A 27,515-nucleotide genomic window follows, 5' to 3' on the forward strand; every position below is an offset into this window, starting at 1 on the left:
AAACCGGCTCTGCAAGAAATATTAAGGGGGACCCTGTAAAAGAAAAAGGGAGCCCAAAGAAACAATCCACAAAAACAGGGACTCAATAGGTAATACAATGACACTAAATTCATATCTTTCAATAGTTATTCTGAACATGAATGGGCTAAATGATCCCATCAAAACACACAGGGTATCAGACTGAATAAAAAAGTGAGACCCATCTATATGCTGTCTACAAGATACTCATTTTAGATCTAAAGACACTTCCAGCCTGAAAATGAAGGGGTAGAGAACCATTTACCATTCACATGGTCCTCAAAAGAGCTGGGGTAGCAATCCTCATATCAGATAAATTAAAGTTTATACCAAATACTGTAGTAAGAGATGAAGAAGGACACTATATTATACTTAAAGGGTCTATCCAACAAGAAGACCTAACAATCATGAATATTTATGCCCCTAATGTGGGAGCAGCCAAGTATATCAATTAATAAAAAGTAAAGAGATACTTAGATAATAATACACTAGGAGACTTCAACATGGCACTTTCAGCAAATGACAGGTATTTTAAGCAGAACATCAACAAAGAAACAAGGGCCTTAAATGATACACTGGACCAAATAGATTTCACAGATATATACAGTACTTTCCATCTGAATGCAACTCAATACACAGTCTTCTCAAGTGCACATGGAACTTTCTCTAGAGTAGTCCACATACTGGGTCACAAATCAGGTCTCAACTAAACTATTGAGATTTTCAGATTACAATGCTTTGAAACTAGAACTCAATCACAAAAAGAAATTTGGAAGAAACTGAAATACATGGAGGTTAGAGAGCATCCTACTAAAAGATAAATGGGTCAACCAGGAAATAAGAGAATAATTTTAAAAATTCATGGAAACAAATGGAAATACAACATTCAAAACCTTTGGGATACAGCAAAAGCAGCCCTAACAGGGAAATACATTGCAATACAAGCCTCCCTCAAAAAATTGGAAAAAACGCAAATACACAAGCTAACCTCTCACTTAAAGGAATTGGAGAAAGAACAGCAAATAAAGCCTACACCAAACAGAAGAGAGATAATAAAGATTAGAGCAGAACTCAATGAAATATAGACCAGAAGAACTGTAGAACAGATCAACAAAGCCAGGAGCTGGTTCTTTGAAAGAATTAATAAGATAGATAAACCACTAGCCAACTTTATTAAAAATAAAAGCAAAAAGACTAAAATTAATAAAAACGTGAACAAAAGAGTAAAGATCACAACCAATACCAAGGAAATACAAACGATTTTTAAAATGTACTATGAGCAGCTATATGCCAACAAATTAGTCAATCTAGAAATGGATGCATTTCTGGAAAATCACAATTTACTAAAACTGGAACAGAAAGGAAAAAAAATAAAAACCTGAACTGGCCAATAACCAGTGACGAAATTGAAGCAGCCATCAAAAACCTCCCAAGACACAAAAGTCCAGGGCCTGAAGGCTTCCCAGGAGAATTCTACGAATGGTTTAAAGAAGAAATAATACCTATTCTACTAAAGGTGTTACATAGAAAGGGAGGGAATTCTTCCAAACTGGTTCTATGAGACCAGCATTACCTTGATTCCAAAACCAGACAAAGACCCCACCAAAAAGGAGAATTATAGTCCAATATCCCTGATGAGCACAGATGCCAAAATTCTCAACAAGATACTAGCCAGTAGGATCCAACAGTACATTAAGAGGGTTATTCACCATGACCCACTGGGATTTATCCCCAGGATACAAGGGGGGGTTCAACATTTGCAAAACAATCATGATAGATCACATCAATAAAAGAAAAAACAAGAACCATATGATCCTCTCAGTAGATGTAGAGAAAGCATTTGACAAGATACAACATCCATTCCTGATTAAAACTCTTCAAAGTGTAGGGATAAAGGGAATAGTCCTTAATATCTTAAAAGTCATTTATGAAAAGCCCACAGCAAATATCATTCTCAATGGGGAAACACTGGGAGCCTTTCCCCTAAAGTCGGGAACACAACAGGGATGCCCACTCTCACCAGTGTTATTCAGCATAGTACTAGAAGTCTTAGCCTCAACAATTAGACAACAAAAAGAAATAAAAGGCATTCAAATTGGCAAGAAGTCAAACTCTTCCTCTTAGCAGATGACATGATACTGCATATAGAAAACCCACAAGACTCCACCCCAAGATTACTAGAACTTATACAGCAATTCAGCAATGTGGCAGGATACAAAATCAATGCCCAGAAATCAGTGGCATTTCTATACACTAACAATGAGACTGAAGAAAGAGAAATTAAGAAGTCAATCCCATTTACAATTGTACCCAAAAGCATAAGATACCTAGGAATAAACCTAACCAAAGAGGTAAAGGATCTATATGCTAAAAACTACAGAAGACTTCTGAAAGAAATTGAGGAAGACACAAAGAGATGGAAAAACATTCCATGCTCATGGATTGGAAGAATAAATATTGTGAAAATTTCTATACTCCCCAGGGCAATTTACATGTTCATTGCAATTCCTATCAAAATACCATGGACTTTCTTCACAAAGTTGGAACAAATATTTTTTTAAGATTTGTATGGAATCAGAAAAGACCCCAAATAGCCAGAGTAATATTGAAAAGGAAAACCAATGCGGGGAGGTGGGCATCACAATGTACTACAAAGCTGTACTACAAAGCTGTGATCATCAAGACAGTGTGGTCCTGGCACAAAAACAGACACATAGATCAGTAGTACAGAATAGAGAACCTGGAAATGGGCCCCCAACCCTATGGTCAACTAATATTCAACAAAGCAGGAAAGACCATATCCACTGGAAAAAGGACAGTCTCTTCAATAAATGGTGCTGGGAAAATTGGACAGCCACGTGAAGAAGAATGAAACTAGACTATTCTCTTACACCATACACAAAGATAAACTCAAAATGGATGCCTTTTAGTTTTGTTGACTGTTTTCTTCACTGTGCAGAAGCTTTTTATCTTGAAGAAGTCCCAGTAGTTCACTTTTGCTTTTGTTTCCCTTGCCTCAGGAGACACCCCTAGTAAAAAGTTGCTATAGCCTATGTCAGAGAGGTTGCTGCCTGTGTTCTCTCGGATTTTAGTAGTTTCCTATCTCACATGTAGGTCTTTCATCCATTTTGAATTTATGTTGTTTATGATGTAAGGAAGTGGTCCAGTTTTATTCTTTTGCACGTTGCTGTCCAGTTTTCCCACCATGATTTGTTGAAGAGACTGTATTTTTCCCACTGCATAGTCTTTCCTGCTTTGTTGGAGATTAATTGACCACATAGTCATGGGTCCATTTCTAGGGTTTCTGTTCTGTTCCATTGATTGATGCTTATTTTTATGCCAGTAAAAATATTTTGATGCCATACTGTTTTGATCACTACAGCTTTATATAACTTGAAGTCTAGAATTGTGATGCCTCCTGCTTTGCTTTGCTTTTTCCAGGCTGCTTTGGATATTTGGAATCTTTTGTGATTCCATACAAATTTTAGGATTGTTCTAGTTCTATGAAAAGTGCTACTGGTATTTTGATAGGGATTGCTTTAAATATGTAGATTGTTTTAAGTAGTATAGACATTTAAACAATATTTGTTCTTCCAGTCCATAAGCATGGAATGTTTTTTCCATTTCTTTGTGTCATCTTCAGTTTCTTTCATCAGTGTTTTACAGTTTACATCTTCAGTTTCTTTCATCAGTGTTTTACAAAGAGTACAGGTCTTTCACCTCTTTGGTTAGGCTTATTTCTAGGTGTCTTATGGTTTTTGGTACATCAACAGAGCTTTAAAAAAAACTAATACTACTTTAAAAATATATATATCTGTGATTACTAAGCACTATTTGGATGATTTTATTTTTTATAAATTTTCCAAATAAGAAATTCAACATTTCTTAAAGTTCTTGATGAGTGAAGGTTAAAACGTATGGTGTAACTATTTTATTATAAAATGAAAATAAGATGACTCCTAAATCTCAATAGTAATTTGAATGGACTTCTCCCCATTAAAAATAAAGGGTTCAGATTTTACAAATGACTACGATTGCAAAATTAAGAATTTAAATTATTTTTGTGGCAAAATCAGGCATTAATGTCCTTTCAAAATCCAATAGAGAATTCTCATTTAAAGAGTAATGCAGGGATCCCTGGGTGGCGCAGCGGGTTTAGCGCTTGCCTTTGGCCCAGGGCGCGATCCTGGAGACCCGGGATCGAATCCCACGTCGGGCTCCCGGTGCATGGAGCCTGCTTCTCCCTCTGCCTGTGTCTCTGCCTCTCTCTCTCTCTCTCTCTCTCTGTGATTATCATAAATAAATAAAAAAAAAAATTAAAAAAAAATTAAAAAAAAAAAATAAATAAAGAGTAATGCAGATCTCTGTCTCCTAGTTCTAGAGTATGGACAGTCAGGATAACCATGTATTTCCATATTGGACAAGAAGGTATACTTTTCTCTTTGCCTTATGACTTAATTTGCATAGTTAAACTATAGGTTGTCTAGTGATCTCCTGAGATCAGATTTAAAAATCAAATTATATAATAAAAGACATTAGATAACAACATTAGATAATAAAAGACTCATCTTTCCCTAGTGGAGGTAATAGGGTCATGGAGGAAATAAGACAAGTACAGAAATTATTGTAGAAATTATACAAACGGACTGTGATTGTGTCTCTCAAAAAGAGATCCTAAAAAAGTCCCTGGCCAGTCATAGGACAGAAGTTAGGGGGAGAGTATGTCCAGAAAGATTTTAAAGTAAATGCTGCTCTTGCCTTACTTCCAGTTTGTCTTCATAGTTTTTTCTTAGAGAAGAATAGGATCATTCAAAAATGCTTAATGGGAATCTGCATTACTACTTACTGCATTATAGCTTACTAAGGATCTGTTACTACTGGTTTCTCTTCCCTGCATCCTAGAGTCTATATTCCCCCTAATATTAAATATTCAGTTTTACAAAAATATTTTGTCATGTCATTCCCCTTAATAACTTGTGCATTATCCAGAGAAGCATTTCCCAGTTGGTACCCTACAGATCCCCAGGGACTTATGGGAGGTTCATGGAGGTGGCTGAGGGAAAACAAAGGAATGTCAGTGGGAGATGTGCTTTTTGGAATTTTTGAAAGATGGAAAGCAGATGGGAGGAGAAACAAGTCTTACCTCCCCTCTACAACTTAACTTGTCTTGGAAGGTCCAACCAATGTCATAAGGAAAAGAAATGATTAAGATGATGACCCCTATTTTTTTCCATAGTAAATACTTTACCAGTTTTCCTTTCAGTTAGTTTATTTTGAAGAGATACTTAGAGCTGTGTAAACATCATTTTACGTGAACTCCCTAGCCTGAAGCTTCATTGGTGATTCTTTTTTTTTTTTTTTCCATTGGTGATTCTTGCCTGAATCATATATTACTATGATGGTTTCCAGATAGTAATTTTCTGATTTTACCATCCCTTCAAGCTGGCTCCTCTGTTCCTGTCATTCCTTGGGAAATCTCACTTTCTGATTCATTAAATCATTCCAAGCTCTTCTGGACCATTCTGCCCTAGTGTTTGAGTCAGCCATTTTGCCAGGAAGCTCTGGTTCTTTTTAGTAAGGAATGGTTTTTAGAAACCAAGACCTGGGGGCTACATGTGTTCAGTAGCTCCTGAACCTCTCTTGGCTGAAGCCAGGAAACCTGTATCTTTATCTATATTAAATGCTGTGTTTAGAAGCTTCATTTTTATCTCACTGTTTAGGAAAAAACAAAAAAACAAAAAAATTGTTAAACTAGACCAGTTGATTTTTTTTTTAAGGTTTTATTTATTTATTCATGAGAGACACACAGAGAGTGGCAGAGACACAAGCAGAGGGAGAAGCAGGTTCCCTGCGGAGTCCCAGGGATCCCAGGACCCCAGGATTACGACCTGAGCCGAAGGCAGATGCTCAACCATTGAGCCACCCAGGCATCCCTAGACCAGTTGATTTTTATATACTAAATGTAAGAATTCCAGAAATCAAGTCATAAGTGTATAATCTTAAGATTGTATTTGTCTACACTTAAAGACATTTTTTGTCACCAAACCAAAGACAGTATGTTGTTTGAGAATTCATTTGTCAGCAAGTCATGCTTTCTCTTCTATGATTTAAGGTAAATTGAATAACATATATTAATAAATGAGAAAAATGTTGAAAAACTATAATGTGATAGTTAATAATAGTGATGTAAAGTGGATATTTTTATTTATTTTCTTACTACATTATGCAGAGATGACAAAGTTTTTACCAGTACCCTTGAAAAGGGAATAGGAAGAGTTATTAATTACAGCACAAAGTTAGTGAATTAAAAATATCGAATACCAGGACGCCTGGGTGGCTCAGCAATTCAAGACCTGCTTTTGGCTCAGGGCATGATCCCAGGACATGGAATCGAGTCTCACATCAGGCTCCTGCGAGGAGCCTGCTTCTCCCTCTGCCTATGTCTCTGCCTCTCTCTGTGTGTCTCTATGAATGAATAAATAAAATCTTTTTTTTTTAAATGTCGAATACCTTTTCTTAGAGGGTAAGGTCCCGACTCTTCCTTCATGGTCTGTTCCCCCACCTCCCCCCGCTCTTCTTCGCTCGTCTAATTTTGTACATCCCTCCATCTGGGCACAGTGGTTCACCTTAGGGTTTCTTGTGCACTAGTGTGATTGGCAAGCCCTTCTTCCTCACTAATCTGCCTGGAAACATCTGATACATCTCTCAGGTTACAAGTCACATATCACCTATTCTGTAGAATCTTACAGACAGAATTAATTCTTCCTTTGTTCCCATAGAGGTTCATCTATCCTATTCTTTATAAAAAAAAAAATTTATTTAATTATTTGAGAAAAAGAACATGAGCAAAGGGAGGGGCAGAGGGAGATGGAGAAGCAGACTCCCCACTGAACAGGGAGCCCACCACAGGGCTCTATCCCAGGACCCCAGGATCATGATCTAACCACCCAGGTGCCCCTCATATATCTATATTCCTTAATAGATGTGTCTTCCTTTGCACAGTGATTTTATCTTCCTTAAATCCCAACACAACACAGTATCAGGCATTTCAAACAAATACTTGATAAATGCATAAAGATTTTATTGGTTCCAAGGTTATCAATTTGATAATTTTTAAAATGTTTATTGTGTCAGCACCTGTTTAATCATATTCTAGTTATGATGATTTCCTTTGCATATATAATAAAATTAAATTCTTTTTAAATTAAATTAATTATGCTAAACCTATTGCTGTATTTCCAGAGATGGGATAAAGGTTTAAAAATTCAAGATACTTCAAAACCTCTCCCTTATGTGTATTACAACTTTCAGTAGGCTGTACCACACATCACTCATGTACAGGTGAGAGGATAAAACCACTACTTCCACCAGAGCAAATGGGTAAATAATGTTATGGTACAACTAATAAAGTAAAAAAGTCAAATTCAGAAGACCCATCTAATGGTGCTGGGGACATTTAAAGGGTATTGAATATGTCCTAATGAAGGAACTTACAAGGATTACCTTGTGGGTTCTAGCTGGGTAGACTCCGACTTCTTACTTTAATTAAATCTTGGTCATTAGTGCCTGAGCTCTCAATGCTTACTCCCTCATAGTCCCTCTGGTGGCCAGATAACCACTCCAGTCTCTCTTACCATAGAGCCTCTCAAAACACCTGTCTTTCAGGCCGCTCTGTTTACTTCCCTGGTGCTCACTGCCACCCTTCCGCATGCCCCACTGAATTTAGTGCTCCTACTTCAGGCTGTACTCAACATTCCCCACCTTGTGTTTTGCTTCTACTTTGGTAAAGGTTTGGTTGGAAACTGAGTTTAACACTGGGGCTGTTTTACTGTAGTGCCTATGTCTTTTAATACTAGAAATATTTGCATTATACTCAGTAATAAAAGCGTATATCTCTGTTTTTTTTCTTTCTAGATCTTGGTTAGATAACAATGGGAAAAGTGCAGTTAAAAAACTGAAGAATAGTTTGCCACTTAGAAAAGAACTAGACCGTTTAAAAGATGATCTGTCTCATCAGCTTCAGCTCTCAGACATCAGGTAACAAAGACAGAACCTAATTTAGAGGCTAAAATAAGCATATATTATCTACTGGTAAAGCTTTCCAGGAGTTAGATATTTGCATTTTTAACTTTAATTATTCTGATAACTATAAGTAGTCTTCTGTTATCTTTTTCTGAAAGTAATCAAATGTTCGTCTATGTAAGAAAATTATTAATTTCTTGTTTAAAATAGTGAAGTAAGGTTTAGATACTGACATTTTTACCATAACAGTTTAATTTTTAAAGTAATGTTTATAAGAAAAATATCCTTTCCATATGCACATAATATATAAAAAGTAATTATTCCTCCCTCCTATGTATTCTTGATTCTGTGTTGTATAGCATGACTTTTCAAAGACGTTTTCATTAACCTGGAAATCGCAGTTACATAACGATAACAGGCATTTATTATAAATACAGATTTAACAGCTGTTAAAACAGTAAGGGAGGGGAAAGGGGCCCTGATGTGATGCAGCTGTGGAAGTTCCTGTTATAAGAACTCTGAGAAGCTGTTGTCCAGTCTCGTGCTTCAACATTCCATTTATTGTTCGTTGTGACCTGTTTTGTTGTTTTCAATAATTATCAGGATTCTTTTTCTTCTTTTGAACTAAGTGACTACTTGGGTATCTAATAGCACCTTTTCTGGTGCCTACGGAGTACTGATAATACATGTATTGTTCTTATATATTCAATTCATAGTTTGGGGTTTTTTTTATCATGGTATTTTATAAAAGATAATTCAGATTTCAAGAAAAGCGTGTAGGCTTGGGGTGTGTGGAATGTTTGGCTTTGTGCTGATAGGTGCTGTTTTATCATCACATCAGTATTTTTAGGCCCTGCTTTGATTAATAAGGGCTTCTTCCAATTCCACAGTCTAGTAGCATGGGCTTTTCTAGCTAACACCCAAATAATAAGATCCTTTTTAAAAGTTTGTCAAATAAATTTATGTACATAAAATTACCTTTTTCTACTACAAATTCTAAATGATCTGACAAAGAGGCTGGGATTAGGAAAATAAAAGGATTTTTTTTTTTTTTTTTAGGATTTCTTAAACATGAAAAGAAACAAGCATTATATTACAAATATGTTGTAGAAATATCTCAGTTTTGATTTCTGCCATGGTAAATATCAATAAATGTAGAACACATAAACAAAAGCTCTTTGGGTTCTCCATTTTTAAGAGTGCAAAAGCTTTCTGAGACCAAAACAATTGAGGATTATGGATACAACAGCTTTCCACTATTGGAAGATTAGCCAGTGCTTCCAAAAGATGTAGAAACATTGTGACCTGTGACATTGTTTCTAACTCTAAGCTGCCTGCATGAGCGACCATTTATTAATGAGAACTGTATTTAGGGGATCCCTGGGTGGCTCAGCGGTTTAGCGCCTGCCTTCAGCCCAGGGCGTGATCCTGGAGTCCCGGGATTGAGTCCCGCATCGGGTTCCCTGCATGGAGCCTGCTTCTCCCTCTGCCTGTGTCTTGCTTCTCTCTCTCTTTGTGTCTCTCATGAATAAATAAATAAAATCTTTTAAAAAATTACTAGTAGCTTATTTAGTAGTATACATTCTTTTAAATTATATCATTTTCAACTATGGGTTAAAGGAAAATTTTTGAAAATCGACTTTATCAGAAATTAAATTCACTAGAATCAATGATAGGATGAAGAAGGAACCTAAGTTTTTTGAGAGCTTGTTTTAAGTGCCTTATACCTTCACATATATTCCCTTCGATTTGTGCTACCTGTGCTAAACGAAGTGATCCCACTTTGTATGTATGAAATGGAAACATTAGGAAAGCTAGCAGCAACTTGTTAAGGTCACAGAGCTAATAAATCACAGCATTAGAATTCAAAGGTGATGTTCTGAGACTACTAACAACCAGTGCTCTTTACCTTTGCACACCAGTGCCTCTGTGACACCATGTGAGTATCAGGTTCCATTTCATCACTAATATTCGGTGTTCATTTATAGGATAAGTAGGTTACATGTCATAAAAATCACCTCCCCTAGAATAAGACAAAAAGAATCAGATCTAGAACTAGTATTCCTAATTAGGACTTAAATCTAAAACAAAATCATCATCATTGAATGATGTGGAGATGAAAAAGATGATAAGTGTTCTCCATTTAATTCCCTTGTTTTAAAATAGAAACAGCATAGTGTATTTGCTTATTTGAAATGTTTGGGTATCTGAACATAGTAGTAATATTTTTACCCTCTAGCATACCATTCATTTTCAATTTGGTTGCTTCATAACAAAATGAGCTAGTTGGAAAACATATGCCTACTTGAGAAAGAAACTCACAGGAATCAAGCAGCTGGGGGTGAATGCATGCTTCTTCCCTCAGGGAGGCCTCGTGTTAATGTGCCTGTGTACTCTGTTGTACTAGGTGGCAGAGGAGCTGGGGCATTGCCCATCGCTGTAGCCAGCTTCATAGTTTAGGCCGCTTAGTGCAGCAGAACTTGGAAATTCTTAAAAATGCAAAAGGTAAGCAATTTCCATTTTCTTTTAAAATATCACTCAGCCGCTATACACATCTGTAAATTGTGGAGTAAAACTAAGTGTTAAAAGACCTCTACAGGGGGCAGCCCTGGTGGCGCAGCGGTTTAGCGCCGCCTGCAGCCCAGAGCGTGATCCTGGAGACCCTGGATCGAGTCCCACGTCAGGCTCCCTGCATGGAGCCTGCTTCTCCCTCTGCCTGTGTCTCTGCCTCTCTCTCTCTCTCTCTCTCTCTCTGTCTCTATGAATAAATAAATAAAATCTTAAAAAAAAAAAAAAAAAAGACCTCTACAGGGATGCCTGGGTGGCTCAGCGGTTGAGCGTCTGCCTTCGCTCAGGTCATGATCCCGGAGTCTGGGATCGAGTCCAGCATCGGGCTCTCTGCGAGGAGCCTGCTTCTCCCTCTGCCTGTCTCTGCCTCTCTCTCTCTCTCTCTCTCTCTCTTTCTCTCGTCCCTCATGAATAAACAAATAAAATCTTTTAAAAAATAAAATAAAAGACCTTACAGATGTGACTTCATCACAGCTGAACTTTTAAATCTGTTTCTTTGAATAAAACAGCAACATAAATTAGACTTTTAGGGGTGCGTGAGTGGCTCAGTCAATTGAGTGACTGACTTGATTTCAGCTCAGGTCATGAGACCTAGCCAGTATCATTGGGCTCCACTCTCAGCAAGGAGTCTGCTTGAGATTCCCCCCCATTCATGTGCACATGCATGTGCACTCTTCCTCTCTCTAAAATAAATAAATCTTAAAAAATTTTTAATTAGCCTTTAAGCTTCTACTGAATTTAAGCCTGAATTTGTATGCTTAAAAAAAAAAAAAAGTGTATCTCTGGATAGTAACCAAAGGGTTTGTGTTTTATCATCAGGATGTACAATAATATTTACAGACCGATCCGGGATGAGTGCAGTGGGCCATGTGATGCTAGGAACAATGGATGTCCATCATCACTGGACAAAAGTAAGGAAGAGTTTCAAAGCAAAAAAACTCTGATTTGTCATAGACCTACTTTTGTTTCAAACTCTATTATGTCAGTGAACTAAAAAACTCGAATCACAGTTTCAGCTGTTTTCAGGATCGATGTTTATTGTCATGTAGTTAAAATACTTCCGGGCCTCATTTTTAAGTCAATTTTTATTTGGAAATTTTATAGTCTTTTCTGAAGTGCAGCCTAAAAAGCCTGCATTCTATTGTTTTTGGTTTTAACAAATTTACTGTGTTATAATGAACATACAATAAACTGCACATATTTAGTTGTATAATTCAATGAAATTTAACATGTGTAAATATCCATGAAGCCATTAACACAATCAAGATGGTGAATATATCCATCACCCACAAAAGTATGCTTGTGTCCCTTTGTAAACTCTCTCCTCCATCCCACCACCCTTCCCCAAGCAACCAATAGGCTGCTCTCTGTCACATAAATCATTTTATATTACTTGAATTTCATATAAGTGGAATCACAAAGTATGTATTTCTTTGGGGGAGAGGGTTCTGTTTTCTTTATTCAACATAATTATTTTCAGATTCATCCATGCTATTGCACTTTTCAAGAACTTATTCCTTTTTATTCCCATGTAGTGTTTCATCATATAAATATACCAATTAGTTTATCCATTTATCTATTGATGGACATTGAATTATGTCAGTTTTGGCAATTAGAAATAAAGCTATTAGGAACATGATGTCCATATGCACATATATTTCCTTTTCTCCTAAAGGTGGAATAGTTAGAACATATGTTAGGGTATTTTACCTCTTAAGAAACTGCTAATGCTTGCAATGGTGGTCTTTTTAATTTTAGCCATTCTAATAGGTGTGTGGTGCTATTACATGGGGACTTAATTTGCATTTCCTTAACGAAAAATGATGGAAGTATCTTTGTGTATGCTTATTTGCTGTCCACATACTCTCTTTTGTGAAGTGTCTATTCAAATCAAATATTTGATAGAAGATATTTGGAAACCTTATCTGACAATGTCTGGTACCTAATGTATAAAGGACTCTCAAAACTCAGTAGTCAGAAAAACCCAAACAATCCAAAAAGCCAAAAGACATGAACAGCTACATCACAGAAGACCTACAAATGACAAATTTTTTTGAATGGCTAAAATGAAAGATAATGACATCACCAAATTCTGGCAGAAATACTGGATCACTCATCCATCACTGATGGGAATCTGTAGAATGGTACAAGGACTCCAGAAAAAAGCATGACAGTACAGAACTAAACGTGTTTAACATATGACCCAGCAATCACACCTTTGGGCCTTTATTTTAGAAAAGTAAAAATTATGTTCACACAAAAACCTGTACACAAATGCACATAAGAGCCAACAACTAGAAAAACTCTAATGTCAAACTCTGAAGGATATTAAAGTTTTATAACAGGTTAGCAGGTTGTATCAATGTCAGTTTCCCAGTTGTGATGTTATACTACTGTTTTGTAAGATGTTACCATTGGGAAAACTGGGTGAAATATGTATGTATTTACAGTTATCTGAAAATAAAAAGTGTTTTAAAGGTAGTTACCATTTATACATAGATAACTCATTGATAGGAAAATGGAGAAAGTAGGTAGGGAAATTATTTTCACAGTGTTAGAAATATATTATAAATTACTTGTAGAATTTGTGTACTATTGTTGCTTTTATTCTAGCAGAGGTTTGTGATACCTTTCCAGTCCTCTGTAAGTTGTACATCGCCAGCTCTCTATATAAAGTCTCAGTCCTTAGCACAGCACCAGGGCCTTCCCCACCCCAGCCGTACCAGACTCCGGGGTTGGCCATGTGCTGCCTTTTCATGCTTCCATCTTTGCATATGCTTGTCTCTCTTCCCCCAACACACACCCGCGTCCCTCTTGCTAAATACTGTATCTCTTCAGACAGATCACATTAGACTTCCTTAGAAACCTTTACTTGAGGAATGCCTGGGTGGCTCAGAGGTTTAGCACCTGCTTTCTGGCCAGGCTGTGATCCTGGAGTTCTGGAATTGAGTCCCACATCGGGCTCCCTGCATGGAGCCTGCTTCTCCCTCTGCCTGTGTCTCTCATGAATAAATAAATAAAATCTTAAAAAAATAAAAAAGAAAGAAACCTTTACATGAATGTCCTCTCTGTGGCACGTAGGACAAAGAATCCTGATTCTTGTTTTGTTTACTTGCACCCCACCTGAAAAGCAGGGCGCAGCTCCTCCCCACCCCACCCCCGACTAGGAGACCTAATTTCATGCTTAAGTACATGGTAGATGCTCAGTGATGTTTATTGCATGGAATTGAGTTTTGCTGAAATTCTGAAAAAGTAGACTTGGAGCCGAAATACATGTCCTGTATTTCTCACACCCTTCTTTATTAGACCATGTAATCATTCTAAAATAATTTGAGATTTAAATGTTAGTACTTAAGACTTATTTTCATTGGAACATATTTCTTTTTTTCTGCAGTCTCTTCAGTCCTATCTAAAACTCCCTAGGATTTATAGTGGTTTGTTTTGAATATTAATATTTCCAGTGTTACATTAAGTCTTTTTCTTTCACTTATTAGAACTTTCCTTTTAGGAAAACAATTTTCTTATTAAAATTTCTGAATACAATTTTTGGAATCCTAAAATTGAGCTATTGTAAAAACATTAAACTAAGTATTTCTTTTATTTTTTAAAAAATACTGTAGCTTTTTGAACGGTTACCAAGTTATTTTGACCTTCAGAGGAGGCTGATGCTTTTAGAAGACCAAATAAGCTACCTTCTCGGCGGCATACAAGTGGTTTATATTGAGGAATTGCAACCAGTATTGACGCTTGAAGAATATTACTCTCTTCTTGATGTGTTCTATAACAGACTGTTGAAAAACAGAATACCCTTTCACCCTAGAAGTCTGCGTGGTTTACAAATGATCCTTAACAGGTAAATATCTAAAACAAGAACTACTTTTATTCTTTTACTTAGATGTGTTGTGTGTGTAAGTGGATTAAATTGTTTTGTGTTTCAGTGTGTGATTCTTAGGAACTAAAGAAAAGAATGTCACTCCTGTTAGCAACACTCTTACACATTAAAAAAGTCAATATGAAGGGATTGAAGGATTGACTCTCCAGAACATTCTTGAAATACAATGCTACTTACAGGGCAAAGTTAATCCTATAGAAAACTGTCTAGGATTAAACTAATGTTGAATCAATAGCCCACATTTTTTGTCCATGTACTATTTTCATAGCCCGTGCTTGGTGCTAAATGCACACCTTACCTCATACCTCACTGTGAAGTGAGCTACTGCCTCCATTTTACAGATGAGGGTGGCCACAGAGTGAGGAAGTATGTGGTTACTCTGAAAGTGTGTCTCTTTGGGGAACAGCAGAACTTAAAGCATAATTTTACTATACTTTTAAAGTGGATTTTCTTGATGAATTCCTTCATTGCTCATCAGACTAATATTTTATTTGGGCGTAGAGTGGGGAACGAGGGATGAGTGATTTTTCCTTTTATGTGTATTTTGTTACAGTGACAGATATGCTCCAAGCTTGCATGAACTCGGGCACTTTAACATCCCAACCCTCTGTGACCCAGCAAACCTCCAGTGGTTTATTCTCACCAAAGCCCAGCAGGCAAGAGACAACATGAAAAGAAAAGAAGAGTAAGTGCCATGAGCCTTTTGTAATGTCCTGCCAGTCTGTTAAAAATCCAGGTATTCAGAATTCATAAATATGGGACATAAAAACTGCATGAAACTTAGGAAATTGACTGATTTGTGTACATTCCATGTTTATTTATCCCCTACCCCATTCTGCCAGGCATTGCATGTGGTGTTTAGGTCTGATGATAACAGCCTAAATTATATTACCACCATGTACCTCCATTTGACAAGCCAGGCTTGTTAGTATAAAAGTCAACTCAGGAGCAGAACAAAAGATAAGAATATCAGAAGGAAATTCCCCAGATGGAAAAAGGTGGCAACAAGGAAAAATTCAGTTACTACTTGAATAACAGGAATCTTTATTGTTTAAAACTTTGAGAACTACTGATGTAAAGCAAGCTTCGTCTGCATTTTAAGTAAATGAGAGGTACCCAGGGAGGGAAAGCCTGTTCCCCACTGTTTCCCTAGTGGAGGGGCCAGCCCTGGAGAGGGCCTCAGCAAAGGTTGCCCTCTCTGGCTTGATCCTCCTCCAAAATTGCGCCCCAGAAGGACTGATGGGCACTCCTGATTATAAAGGTTGTGGCCTAAGGGTCAGGGCAACCCCCTGGGAGGAGGCCAGAGGCTTCTCCGAGTAGGAATGGGAATGCATGGCCCTGCCCAGAGATGTGTATAAAGATGTGTCATTGGAGAACTACACAGTAACTTGGCCATGATATGAGGCTCTCCGTTTCTAAGCCAGACTGTTAATATCTGTCTTTTTTTTTTTTTTTTTTCCGAGCCAGTGAGAAAAGTCCTTTATAAAAAAAAAGTTTGTCAGTCCCTGACAAAGGTGGTACCATAGGTGGTACCTATGGTTCTTCCTGTCTGATCCTGGGAAAAGCAGGTACAGGTCCAGCTGGGACATTCTGAGAGCCCCATCATCCCTAACTGCTGTCTGCCTTCTCTAAGCAGCCTTGTCTAGAAGGAGTTATCTTACAGAAAAGACTAGCAGCACCTGAGAAAGTGTTCTGTGTGTTGCTGAAGGGAGTGAGTCAGCAACTACACACTCCTGCTACTAACCGCCAGCTCACTGCAATGACCGTTTCTGTTTCCAAATCTTTTTCTGGCTTATGGATATTTCATGGTATTCTTCTCCTTTATGCAGAGATTAAGTAAATAGGGACACCTGGGTGGTCGAGCATCTGCCTTCAGCTCAGGTCATGATCTCGGGGTCCTGGGATCCAGCCCCACGTCAGGAGTCTGCTTCTCTCTCTCCCTCTGCCCCCTGCTTGTGCTCTCTCTCTCTCTCTCAAATAAATGGATAACATCTTTAAAAAAAAAAAAAGGAGTGGGTAAATAGAGGTTATTTGGGTATTTTTAACCAGTGCAATACTTTAACTTCTCTGGCAGTTTTGCTTTGCTCCCCTTATTGTGTGGGCTTCCCAAGTGATGTCCATGCTGGTCTGCACACCCCTCAAGGGTGTGACAAGGTGGAGGCCTCTTTCATACATCCCAAGATTCAGAAGATTGAAACTATTTACCCAAACATACCTCTAATCATTGGCCACCTGTGGGAGAATGCATTTAAGACACTGAGTTCTGCCCTGATTTGTCTGCTTTGTAGGCCTTCACTCAAGCCCTTGATGGAACAAGAGGCATTGCAGCCCACAGGCCAGGGATGGGCATAGAAGAAAATGGAGGGGAAGTGCCTCCTCCCCAGCTCCCTGGTCTTGTTGTGAGCCTGCTGAGTGTTTGGAAGTCTCTAGAAGTCATTACTGCCCAAGGGTCAGATTGGAGGTGGTTTCTAAAACCAGGGCTTTTACACTCATCTTTCTGCTTTCTTTGGTTACTAACAGCTGCTCAGTGAGGCAGGATAAGAACATTTTAAATTATGTATTAATTACCTTTACCTATTGCTGCTAAAAGATTTAACAAATTCTTTCAGAGATAATGCTTAGGAACTATTGGCATGTCTTCTAAGCATGTTATTTACCCTTTGTGGATACCATTTTCATTGTTGAGAGTAGAAGGACCTGCGGATGGCACTAGAGGGTATTATGCTAAGTGAGATAATTCAGTCTGAGAAAGACAAATACCACATGATTTCACTCATATGTGGAATTTCAGAAACAAAACAGATGAATATAGGGGAAGGAAAAATAAGATACAGAGAGGGAAGCAAACAATATGAGACTCTTAAGTCTAGGAAACAAACAGAGTCGATGGAGGGGAGGTGGGTGAGGGGTTGGGGCACTGGGTGATGGGCATTAAGGAGGTACGTGATGCGATGACATTGGGTGTTATATGCAACTGATTAATCAAATCACTAAACTCCACCTCTGAAACTAATACTACACTGTATGTGAACTAGCTTGGGCTTAAATAAAATCTTGAAAGAAATTTAGAGCTTCAGTATATAACATTAATCTATTTTATGTTCTTTTATTTGGTGATAGCTTGTAGCAATATTATGTTTATTTTCAATATAACAGGTTAAAGGTTATTGAAAATGAATTGATACAGGCTTCAACGAAGAAATTTTCCCTGGAAAAGTTTTATAAGGAGCCCAGCGTTTCTAGTAAGCAAATGGTGGACTGTTGTAAGAGACTTCTAGAACAGTCACTGCCTTACCTGCAGGGGATGCACCTCTGCATTTCACATTTTTATTCTGTTATGCAAGATGGAGACCTTTGTATTCCTTGGAACTGGAAGGATGGAGAAGCCATTAAGTAACACAGAAATCTGTATTCTTTTTGAAGAGATAAGAAACTGTTAAATTTATTTAAATCCACAACTTGATATAGCAGTATTATTTACATATTACAAGTAGGAAGTCTCTAACTGCTGCTCTAAAAGTAAACCTTTTTTAAAAATTAATTTCTGCTACATAACTTGTTTTAAAAGGTTTTATCTCCCAGTCTTATGGTGTTTCTTATCTGATTGGCATGATTGGGTAAAAAGATGTCAAAATGAAAGAACCTATTTTTAGCGGTATGTAAAAGAGGTACATAGGTAAAGAAATTGTAAAAGAGGTACAGAGGTAAGGAAATTGTATATTTTTATATGAGTGAATGTGGCTACTGTTTGAAACAGGTCTCATTCAGCATAGCTCTGGAGCAGTGGAACTCATTCAGCGTGCAGCTGTAGAATTCATCTGTGTCCATATGAACATGTGTTTTGCAGCCAGTAAGGGACAGTTGCACCAAAGTAGGAGAGCAGCAAAACTTAGATAACCAGGCTTTTCCCTAAAGAAAGAGTAGAAGGAAAAAAAAAAAGCAACTGGGTGTATAAATACTATTGACATTGTCACAAGCAGTCTGATACTAGTTTGTTAAAACATCTTAGTGACAGAAAATGTAGGTTTAAATTTGTAAGTTTTCCGACCCATTAAAATATTACAGCTGTTGGTAGCATGACACTGACACACAGTAGAGGTCTTTGAATCAGTGAGGTGATGCCTTTGTCTTTGTGGACAAACTATCCAGTAAATAGGGGCAGGAATGACTCGGGCCATTCAGGATTTCTGGCACCCCCTCAGTGGGTCCTCCTGCCTCTGCCAGCCCCTGTGAGCACCCCCATGCCCACATCGGCCCCCGGGGCCACAGGGGGCCCTCTCTGCAGACACAGGACTCCTCTCCACAGGCGCTTCCCTTGGATAATATTATTTCACCAGATCCAGAACCTCTTCGGCTCGTTTCTCAAGAGGACCAGGTGAATCCCGAGGTGGGATGCCGTGTTTGTAGCCCCTCCTGCTGAAGAAAAGGGAAAGGAATTTTTTTCCACCGTGCGCCAGAAAGAAAAGGAGCTGTTAACAGCCATTCTTGAGGCACATTTTAGATTCATCAAAACACTATTATTTAAACTGATAAATTCAAATATGTGTTCAATAGAAATACTGATTTGTAGTTTTTCTGGTTTGTGCATATCATCTCTTTGAAGCTTCAGTAACAACTCTACTGATTTTTTTTTCCTAATGTAAGAATGTTGCCCTTAAAGATTTTCCAGAGCCAGATGATGAGAGTAAAAATCCCTTCCTTAGAGATTACATAAGGAAATTTATTGAAAAATTGGTTTGGATTATGCCATTTCTAATGGCAACTAATAACAGAATCCTTAGTGATATGTTTTGAATTGGACTTTGTCCCAGAACTGATTGTTAATAATAACATAATAAATAGTACATTAAACAGATTGTTTTTATTGTCATTCAGTTATTAATAGTTTTACAACTATTGCAACATAATAGGAAGTTATAAGAAATTGCTGGCCTCCATGACTGCCTCTCCCCATCTAACACAAAGGGGGAAACCTCCGTCCCCCCACTGAAAACTGGGACAGGGACAGGCCCTTCCGACTGAAGCCATGGGTGGGAAATGGTCTCCAGAGGGACCTGGGCTCCAAACCCAGGCCGACCTCTCCCGAGGAAGCAGCAGGCCCTACCTCCTCCTTTATTTCTTAAAAGACCTAAGGTCCAGGCAGCGTGCCTGAGCTAATGAGAGGCGGTGGGCATTGGGAACTGGACAGGTGAACAGGAGGGGGCAGGGCTGTGTCAGAAGTCACCTCACTTGTGGAACCTCTAAGACTGTGTGTGCATCCCAGGCAGCGGTCCCTGAAGTGGACCCCTGCAGCTCAGACCACTGTCCCAGCACCCTGGGACTAACCCAGCCTCAGCACCCCACCCCACCTGTGGACCTGCCTGAGCTTCGCTGGAGCAAGCCAGTAAAGACCACATCAGTCCTGCGGAGACTCATGGCTCCAAGACTCTGGGCTCTTCTGCAGGAGGCCATGGTCCTGGCAGCCTTCTGCCACAGGCCCCAGAGCTGGGAACCCAAACTCCCAGGAGGCTAGCTCCCGGACCCAGGGTGCAGGAGCCACTGATGCATTGGGTGAGGCCTGGCAGCTGGCTGACCGCAAACCGCCTCCCTGTTTCAAGAGTGCCTCTGATCTCTGCCACCTGGCCACAACTCCAGCCATGAGCTCCCTGACCTGGCAGGGCCACCCAAGTGCCTGTCCCAGGAGTAGGAATTGACACAATCCCCAGGGCACCTAAGTAGGACTCCTCGTGGCTCCCGGCACTGAGTGACCCTCGACAAGGCCTCACTTGGCCTCAGTCTCCCCATCCGTAAAAGGAGACACTGGGTCGTGTTCTTGGAAGTTCTTCCCACCCTAAGTGAGTCTGCCCCAGGAATGCAGACCCCTCCCTTGGATGGTCCTGGCTGCCAGCCCGGGCACCCCTCACTCCTGAGCAGTTGAGACAAGGAAGAGGAGGTGAAACAGCCCGTGGCCACACAAATCAGAGTTGGTGTCATGGGACCCTCTTCTAACCCCACTCCCCTGCTACTACAACATGTCTACTGGTCACTCGAAACCCTTCCCTCATGAATGCATACCTGTTATGGGGCATTATAGGAATATTTCCCCCTAAGGTGACAAATGTTGCACATGGGGAAACTGACACCGAAAACTAAGGGGAGACTTGGCCAAGGCCACACTGCCTCCTGGAGGCAGGAGAGGTGGGACTAGAACCCAGGTGTCCCAAGGGGTATGAGGGGAGGGGTCTGAGCCGGCAGCAGCACCCCCAGCCCTGCAGGGCCCATCACCAGATTCACGCTGGGTGTAGGTGGACCATGTCAAGATCAGATGTGCCCTGGAGCAGTCCTTGTCCTGGCAGGTGTGAGGGCATAGCAGACACAGAGACCTTACGTGGTGAGGGATGTGAGGCCCTGCCACTGTGGTGTGGGTGGGTCAGCAGGCAGCAGGGCCTTCCTGGCACCTATGGGACTTGTAAGAGCAGGGAGGCCTGGCAGCCACTCAACCAGATTGCTCCACAGCCTTCGTTCTCCCCATTCCAGTCAGGCCTGGGTGCACTCTGGCACCCCACAAGTGCCTATGGGCATCATTCGTGCAGCATTTGCACACATCTGCCCCAAAGTCCATCACAGCAGCTAATGTGAAGGAAACCGATTCAGCACAGGGTATGGCCCACCATGGAGGAGGCCATCAGACTTCACCCTCCGAATCTTTTGGAGGTTGTCCATTTTTCATTTTCCCTGTCATTACCACAGGCATTGGCCTAGACCTAGTGTCAGCACCCATGAGTCAGAGACTTCCAGGTCAGCAGAACTGGCAGTGTAATCCGCCAGAGGGACGATCTATATAGACACCGGCTCCAGACCCCGCTTCCACCCCCACCCCAAAAAGCAGGATGTTTAAACTTTGGAGCAAAATCTTGGCTGAATGATTTCCTGATCTTTTTCCTATTCATTTCCTAGTCATTGAGCAAACACTTAGGAAGCACCTACTGTATGCAGGCAGTGGGAACACAGCAGGGACCAAGCAGACAAGAGCCTGCATTTGGTTTATGCTTCTTGGGGCTGACACAAATTACAAACCGGGTAACAAGTGCATTCCCTCACAGTCTTGAAACCAGAAGTCCAAAATCAAGGTGTCAGCGAGACCATGCTCCTTCCAGAGGCCTGGGAAGACAGTCCTTTCTTGGCCTCTTCTGGGCTCTAGGGCTGCCAGTGTTTCTGGCTTGTGGCCACATGACTCCAATCTCTGCCTCTGTGTGTCGGTCTCAAAACTCACCCCGTGTCTCTCCTCGAAGAATGCAGGTGAATGGGTGTAGGGCCTACTGGATAATTTAGGTTAAGCCTCTCCTCTCAAGACCCATAACTTAACCACATTTGTTAGAGAAGGTCGTATTCACAAGATTGCAGTGGTTAGGACATGAACACATCCTTTGAGGCCACCATTCAATCCATTGTCCTGGTGACTGGGGGTCACCATTGCAAGCCCCATTTATTTTAATCTTCCCTTGAATGATGTTGCAGAGGGAACCCACCATCTGTGAGCAACATGCCAAGTCCACCTGAGACCCTGGTAAGGTGCACACTCTCCTTCCTACTCGAGCATTATTTCACATCCACTAGCCTTCCCAAAGTTAGAGTTTCCTGGGATTCCAGGCTCCACCTAGCCTGCCCTATTTACTGGGTATTTGAATTGGTTCCAGCCTCTCACTTTTCTAATTTGTCTGCAGTGAACTTGTCTGTGCACATGCTTCTCTTTTCTCCTTGGGATGCTGAGTTCCAAGTTAGAGCTGTGTTGTAGGCGCTCTGTGCCACTGACCTACTTGCTGCTGCTCAGCATGAAGCCATACTTCCTACATGCTCTGCAGAACCAGAGGGAATTCCTTTAAGCTTCTCTACTTCAGACTGAGCACCATAGTAAATTTTTTCAGTAGAGTGCCCTGGAGGTGCATTGCAGGAGGCAGGGGCCCCTCCTGCTGATCCTGGAGGCTGCACAATTGGTCAGAAGTATGAGTGTGGTGGCAACCCGTGGAGATTTGCCCAGAACACATGGCCCCAGCTGGGCCTGGTGGCCCTTTTGACACTGTGAGTGCCTGGCCTCCTGCCATTTGGTGTTCCCAGGGCCTCACCCATCCCTGGTTCCTGCTGACATAGTGATAGACAGTGAAGTTGAGAAGGCCTAGCAGACAGGCTTGCTCACCCCTACATTGTACAGGGGGGATACTAAGACCAGGAGAGGCAGGATTCTGACTGGGTCACAGGACACATCGACTGCAGAATCAAGGCTGGACCATAGGCTTTTGCTCCCCAGGCCTGAGAACTGGGGCTTCCTGGGGTCCTCATTCTGAGCCCCTGCTCACTGTCTCATACCCCAGCATAACTGGACCAATCACTCCATTCCTGGAGGGTCAAGCAGCTGCCCATTGTCCCACCAAAGCATCATCCAGAGCCTATCCACCAGGGGAGGCAGAGCTAGAAGGGCTGCCCCGCCCAAAGGCTCTGTCCACCTCAGAATGCCTCAAGGAGAGCTCCTGGCAAGGCTCTAGCCACTTTGTACTCATGGCCCAGGGTAGCCCTGAGTTCCACCCCCTGGGCTGTACCCAGAAACACAGGGCCGACAGGTCCTACACATCCTGGCTTGTTCCTATCTCAACCAAAGAGGTATCCTTCTGGCTCTGGCTGGGACCAAACATACTGCTCTGATACCAACATCAGAACCAAAGTATTAAACACCAAAAACTTATGAGCAAAATACTAAGGTGGCTTGAGAGGTAAAAGAATGTCTAGAAAACATTATGTGTCAAAATCTAAGTTAAATTTATATGGGGTTTGAAAGCACTTGGTGTGTTCTTCTAAGAAGTCCTGTGCACAGTCCTGTGCGCTTCCAGGGGAGGCAGAAGCATCCTCAAGGTGAGCATGATGGCAGGCTGTTCTGACCATGAGTGTCTCAGAAAGGTGTGGCCCCGCAAATACTCATAAATTCAAAAGGAAAATCGGTTATTCCCAGTAAGGACATTTTTCAGCTTGCAGGTGAAGGCCCAGGGGGCAGAAGGGCTGGGAAGAAGGGAAGAGGATGGAAGTAGAGGGGTTGGTCCAAGGGGGCCACATGTTGGCAGAGCACCTCCTGGTGGTGAGATGGTAACAGGAACTGCTGAGAATGGTGGGGCGCTCCTTGCTCCAGCCTTAGCCAGGCCGTGGGTTGGTAGAGATGGGAGGGAGTGCCTGGAGCCAGTGTCTTTCAGTGAAGCCTTAGGAGGCAGTGGAAAGGCCACCTTCTGCGCAGGTGTGCTGGATGGGCCCTGGTCATTGAGAGGAGCCCCCTGCATGCTCCCATGCTGAGACCTGGGCCTCTCTTGGGGCTTCTCCACAGAAGCTGGAGAAGCTTCAGGTACATCTGCCTTCAGTGGTGGGTAGGTGAGTTCTCCACTTACCTCATTTACCCAGAAAAACGTATCTAGAGGTTTCTTCCCTTGTCCAAATGGACTCTTAGACATAGCTACAAAGGAGAAAATTGAGACAACACAGGTGTACCTTTAGCTGTCCATAGTGGGGGCAGAGGGCTCCCTCTACACAGTCAGGGTCAAAGGGAGCCACCAACCCTTGGGCGAGGATCAGATAACCTGTGCCAGGATTCGGTCAGGGAGACAGATGCTTTCCCAGATGCTTCAGAAATCCTCCCAGGGCCAGGAGCAGGCCTTGCTGGAGGCTCTAGATGAATTCTAGTGTCTTTTTAAAACATGTCTTTTCAAATTTTTAAATTTTAACCAAGTATACTGAGAAATATACTTTAAATCCTGACCTACTTCAGAAGTGTGTTTGTGTATGTTGTATGATGGATACTAACAATTTCATAGAACTTAAATGGTTATATGCAACAGTCTTGGTATTTTCTATGCAATTCAATCCTACATTCCTTATGAAAATCCTAGTTGCTCCTCCTTAAAGTCATTTTCTAAAGAAAGTAATAATGATTAATAAACTATAGTTTGAAAAACACTGAGGATAAGAGAAAAATGGAGAATGCTGGGTCTTCTACAAAAGAGGACCAAAAAAATCACTCTGCAAATTTTACAAAAACATGACCATGTGTGGTCTGCAGAATGGTCCCCCAGAGAAGGCCATGCCCTAGTCCTTGGAACTTGTGACTGTTTCATTACACGGCAAAAGGAAATTTGCAGATGGAATAAAAATTACAGACTTTACCTTAAATTAGGGATTATCCTGTATTATCTGGGAGCCCCAATCCAATCATTTGATCTCGAAAAAGCAGAGAGCTTTATCTGACTGGGGTCAAGAGATACAGCAGGAGGAGCCGTACGACAGAATCTAAGTAAGAGAAAGACTCGCCTACCACTGGTGGCCTGATGGTGGCCAGCCAAGTGGAAACCATGAGAAGGAAATAAATTCTATCAAATGAATGAGTCTGGAAGTGGATTTTCCTCTAGAGTCTCCAAATAAGGGCCAGGGTAGACAGACCTTGATGTGGGTCTTATGAGAGAGTACCAAGCCACACTTAACCAGACTCAGGACCTACCACTGTGGGAGAGAATAAATGGCTCTTGTTCCAAGTCGCTAGATTTGTGGTCACTTGTTACAGCAACAACAGGAACTCATACACCATGTGGACACTTTTCTAGGACCAGTGGGAGAGATGGGCTGCAAAGCTGAGGACTCCTGTGCTCAGGGTAAGCCCACCTTTGGTGTGGGCGTATGAGCCAGTCTGGGGGACTCTTCCTACTTTCTTTCTGTCAAGCTTGATAATTGCTTCACCTTCTTTAGAGTAGACAGTGACTGTCACTCCTGAGAAATGTCAAGGTACATTACCTAGCAGGTCAACCAGCCTTCAAGGTCCTGACACCTATATCCTGTGAAGCTGTGATTAGCCAACAAGCAGAAAGGATTTCCCCAGCCTCCCCCTGGTGTCCACAAGGCCACAAGGCCATGGATAAGTCAGCACATTCCACATTGATTTTCACAATTGTGGTAGCTGATAACAAGGGCATGGTGGATTGAATAGCTAGGGCCTGACCAGGAACTGGGGGACTGGAAAGGTGTAAAGGATTTGAAGCTCACCTATAGAAAAGTGCTAGAGTGGAGGTGTCTATGGAGGGAGCTTCAGAAAGAAGAAGCGGTGTTAGAAGACTGGGGGCTCCTAGCAACCTGGTCTTTGTTGGGTGAAGCGCTTCCCACTCTATCCCAGCCTAGATTCCGCCTGATGACCCCAGGCCCCTCCAATGCTGCCACACACATACACTTCACCCTCCTGAACTATGGCATCCAGCCCTCCTCCTTTTCCCAGTCAATGGGAAGAGTTTTTTTCTCTTCCTCTCCAAAACTCTTTTTTTTAAAGTTATTTATTTATTTATTTATTTATTTATTTATTTATTTATTCATTCATTCATGGGTTGGGAGGCAGAGGGGGGAAGCAGACTCCATGTAGGGAGCCAGATAAAGCAGAGAAACAAATCAGTAATAAAGAAGTTAAAATTATAAAAAACAATAAAGGTGAAAAGAAGAGAGAAAGAAAAGTATTGGATCATGAAAGTAGACTTAGGTAACTCAGTGAATCCTTAAAGCATACTAACATGGATATCATAGGAGTCCCAGAAGAAGAAGAGAGGGAAAAGGAGGCAGGTTTCTTTGAGCAAATTCTAGCTGAAAACTTCCCTAATCTGGGGAAAGAAACATATATCAAAATCCAAGAGGCACGGAGAACTCCCATCAAATTCAATAAAAGCTGGTCTGTATCAAGACATATTGTAATCAAATTCATAAAATACACAGGCAAGAAAAGAATCCTGAAAGCAGCAAGGGAAGAAGTGTTCCTTAAGCTATAAGGGAAGACAGATTGAATTCACAGCAGATCTGTCCACAGAAACTTGGAAGGCCAGAAGACAGTGGCAGGTACTGAATGGAGAAAATACACAGCCAAGAATATTTTATCCGGGCAGCCCCTGTGGCGCAGCGGTTTAGCACCGCCTGCAGCCCACAGCGTGATCTTGGAGACCCTGGATCTAGTCCTGTGTCAGGCTCTCTGCATGGAGCCTGCTTCTCCCTCTGCCTGTGTCTCTGCTACTCTCTCTCTCTGCATCTCTATGAATGAATAAATAAATAAAATCTTTAAAAAAATAAAAAAAGAATATTTTATCCATCAAAGCTGCCATTCAGAATAAAAGAAGAGATAAAGAATTTCCCAAACAAAAACTAAAAGAGGTGGTGACCACTAAACCAGCCCTGCTAGAAATATTAAAGCAGACTTTTTGAGTGGGAAAGAAAGATCAAAAGCAACAAAGACTAGAAAGGAACATAGAACACCACCAGAAACATCAGCTTTACAGATAACACAAGGCACTAAGTTCATATATTTCAATAATACTATGAATGTAAATGGACTAAATGCTCCAGTCAAAAGACATAGGGTATAAGAATGGATAAAAAACATGACTCATCTATATGCTCCCTAAAGGAGACTCATTTTAGACCTACCAACACCTGCAGATTGAAAGTGAAGAGATGAAGAACCATCTATCATGCTAATGGAAGTCAAAGGAAAGCCATATCATACAAACAAGATTTTAAACCAAAGACTGTAATAGGAGATGAAGAAGGACCTATTTCAAAATTAAGGGGTCTATCCATCAAGAAGATCTAACAATTGTAAATATTTATCCTCCCAATTTGTGAGCACCCAAATAAATAAATAAATAAATAACATAAAGTCATTGATATAATACGATAATAGCAGGTGACTTTAACACCTCATTTAGGGGATCCCTGGATGGCGCAGCGGTTTGGCGCCTGCCTTTGGCCCAGGGCGCGATCCTGGAGACCCGGGATTGAATCCCACATCGGGCTCCCGGTGCATGGAGCCTGCTTCTCCCTCTGCCTGTGTCTCTGCCTCTCTCTCTCTCTGTGACTATCATAAATAAATAAATACCTTAAAAAAATTTTAACACCTCATTTACAATAATGGAAAGATCATCTAAGCAGAAAATCAACACAGAAACAATGGCTTTGAATGGCACACTGGACCAGGTGGACT

The 27,515-nt window shown here is 40.9% G+C and overlaps 2 protein-coding genes across 9 annotated transcripts in view; one reads left to right on the plus strand and one right to left on the minus strand.

The window, feature by feature from the left end:
- The window catches only part of TCAIM (T cell activation inhibitor, mitochondrial), a 53,754-nt gene extending 34,399 nt beyond the window's left edge, over positions 1–19,355 (plus strand). For 2 of the 4 annotated variants that reach the window (XM_077866004.1, XM_077866001.1), the window contains exons 6-11: positions 7,933–8,055; positions 10,448–10,545; positions 11,428–11,519; positions 14,229–14,461; positions 15,054–15,185; positions 17,657–19,355. In XM_077866004.1, the coding sequence (XP_077722130.1) occupies positions 7,933–8,055; positions 10,448–10,545; positions 11,428–11,519; positions 14,229–14,461; positions 15,054–15,185; positions 17,657–17,897 (919 nt within the window). In that variant the 3' untranslated portion in view covers positions 17,898–19,355. Of the gene's footprint in view, positions 1–7,932; positions 8,056–10,447; positions 10,546–11,427; positions 11,520–14,228; positions 14,462–15,053; positions 15,237–16,788; positions 17,565–17,656 lie in introns of those variants that run through there. The other 2 variants (XM_077866002.1, XM_077866003.1) reach the window with 2 other exon arrangements.
- LOC144294208 (uncharacterized protein C3orf86-like) lies at positions 18,057–25,670 on the minus strand. 5 transcript variants are annotated; one of them, XR_013361670.1, is made up of 4 exons: positions 25,547–25,632; positions 24,677–24,799; positions 18,750–23,969; positions 18,206–18,409 (listed from the first exon to the last, which is right to left on the minus strand). XR_013361670.1 is itself a non-coding variant. In XM_077866005.1 (2 exons), the coding sequence occupies exon 2, from the start codon at positions 23,965–23,967 to the stop codon at positions 23,455–23,457; it is 513 nt and encodes a 170-aa protein (XP_077722131.1). In that variant the 5' UTR covers positions 23,968–23,969; positions 25,547–25,670; the 3' UTR covers positions 18,057–23,454. The 5 variants fall into 5 exon arrangements, 1 of the variants encoding a protein (XP_077722131.1); XR_013361669.1 differs by lacking the exon at positions 24,677–24,799 and adding an exon at positions 25,008–25,106 and having other exon boundaries at positions 25,547–25,579; XR_013361671.1 differs by having other exon boundaries at positions 24,677–24,730; positions 25,547–25,563.
- Between the last annotated feature and the right edge of the window lie 1,845 nt (positions 25,671–27,515).

Source organism: Canis aureus, chromosome 22 (assembly GCF_053574225.1).
Source record: "Canis aureus isolate CA01 chromosome 22, VMU_Caureus_v.1.0, whole genome shotgun sequence".
In the NCBI taxonomy this organism is placed as follows: Eukaryota; Metazoa; Chordata; class Mammalia; order Carnivora; family Canidae; genus Canis; species Canis aureus.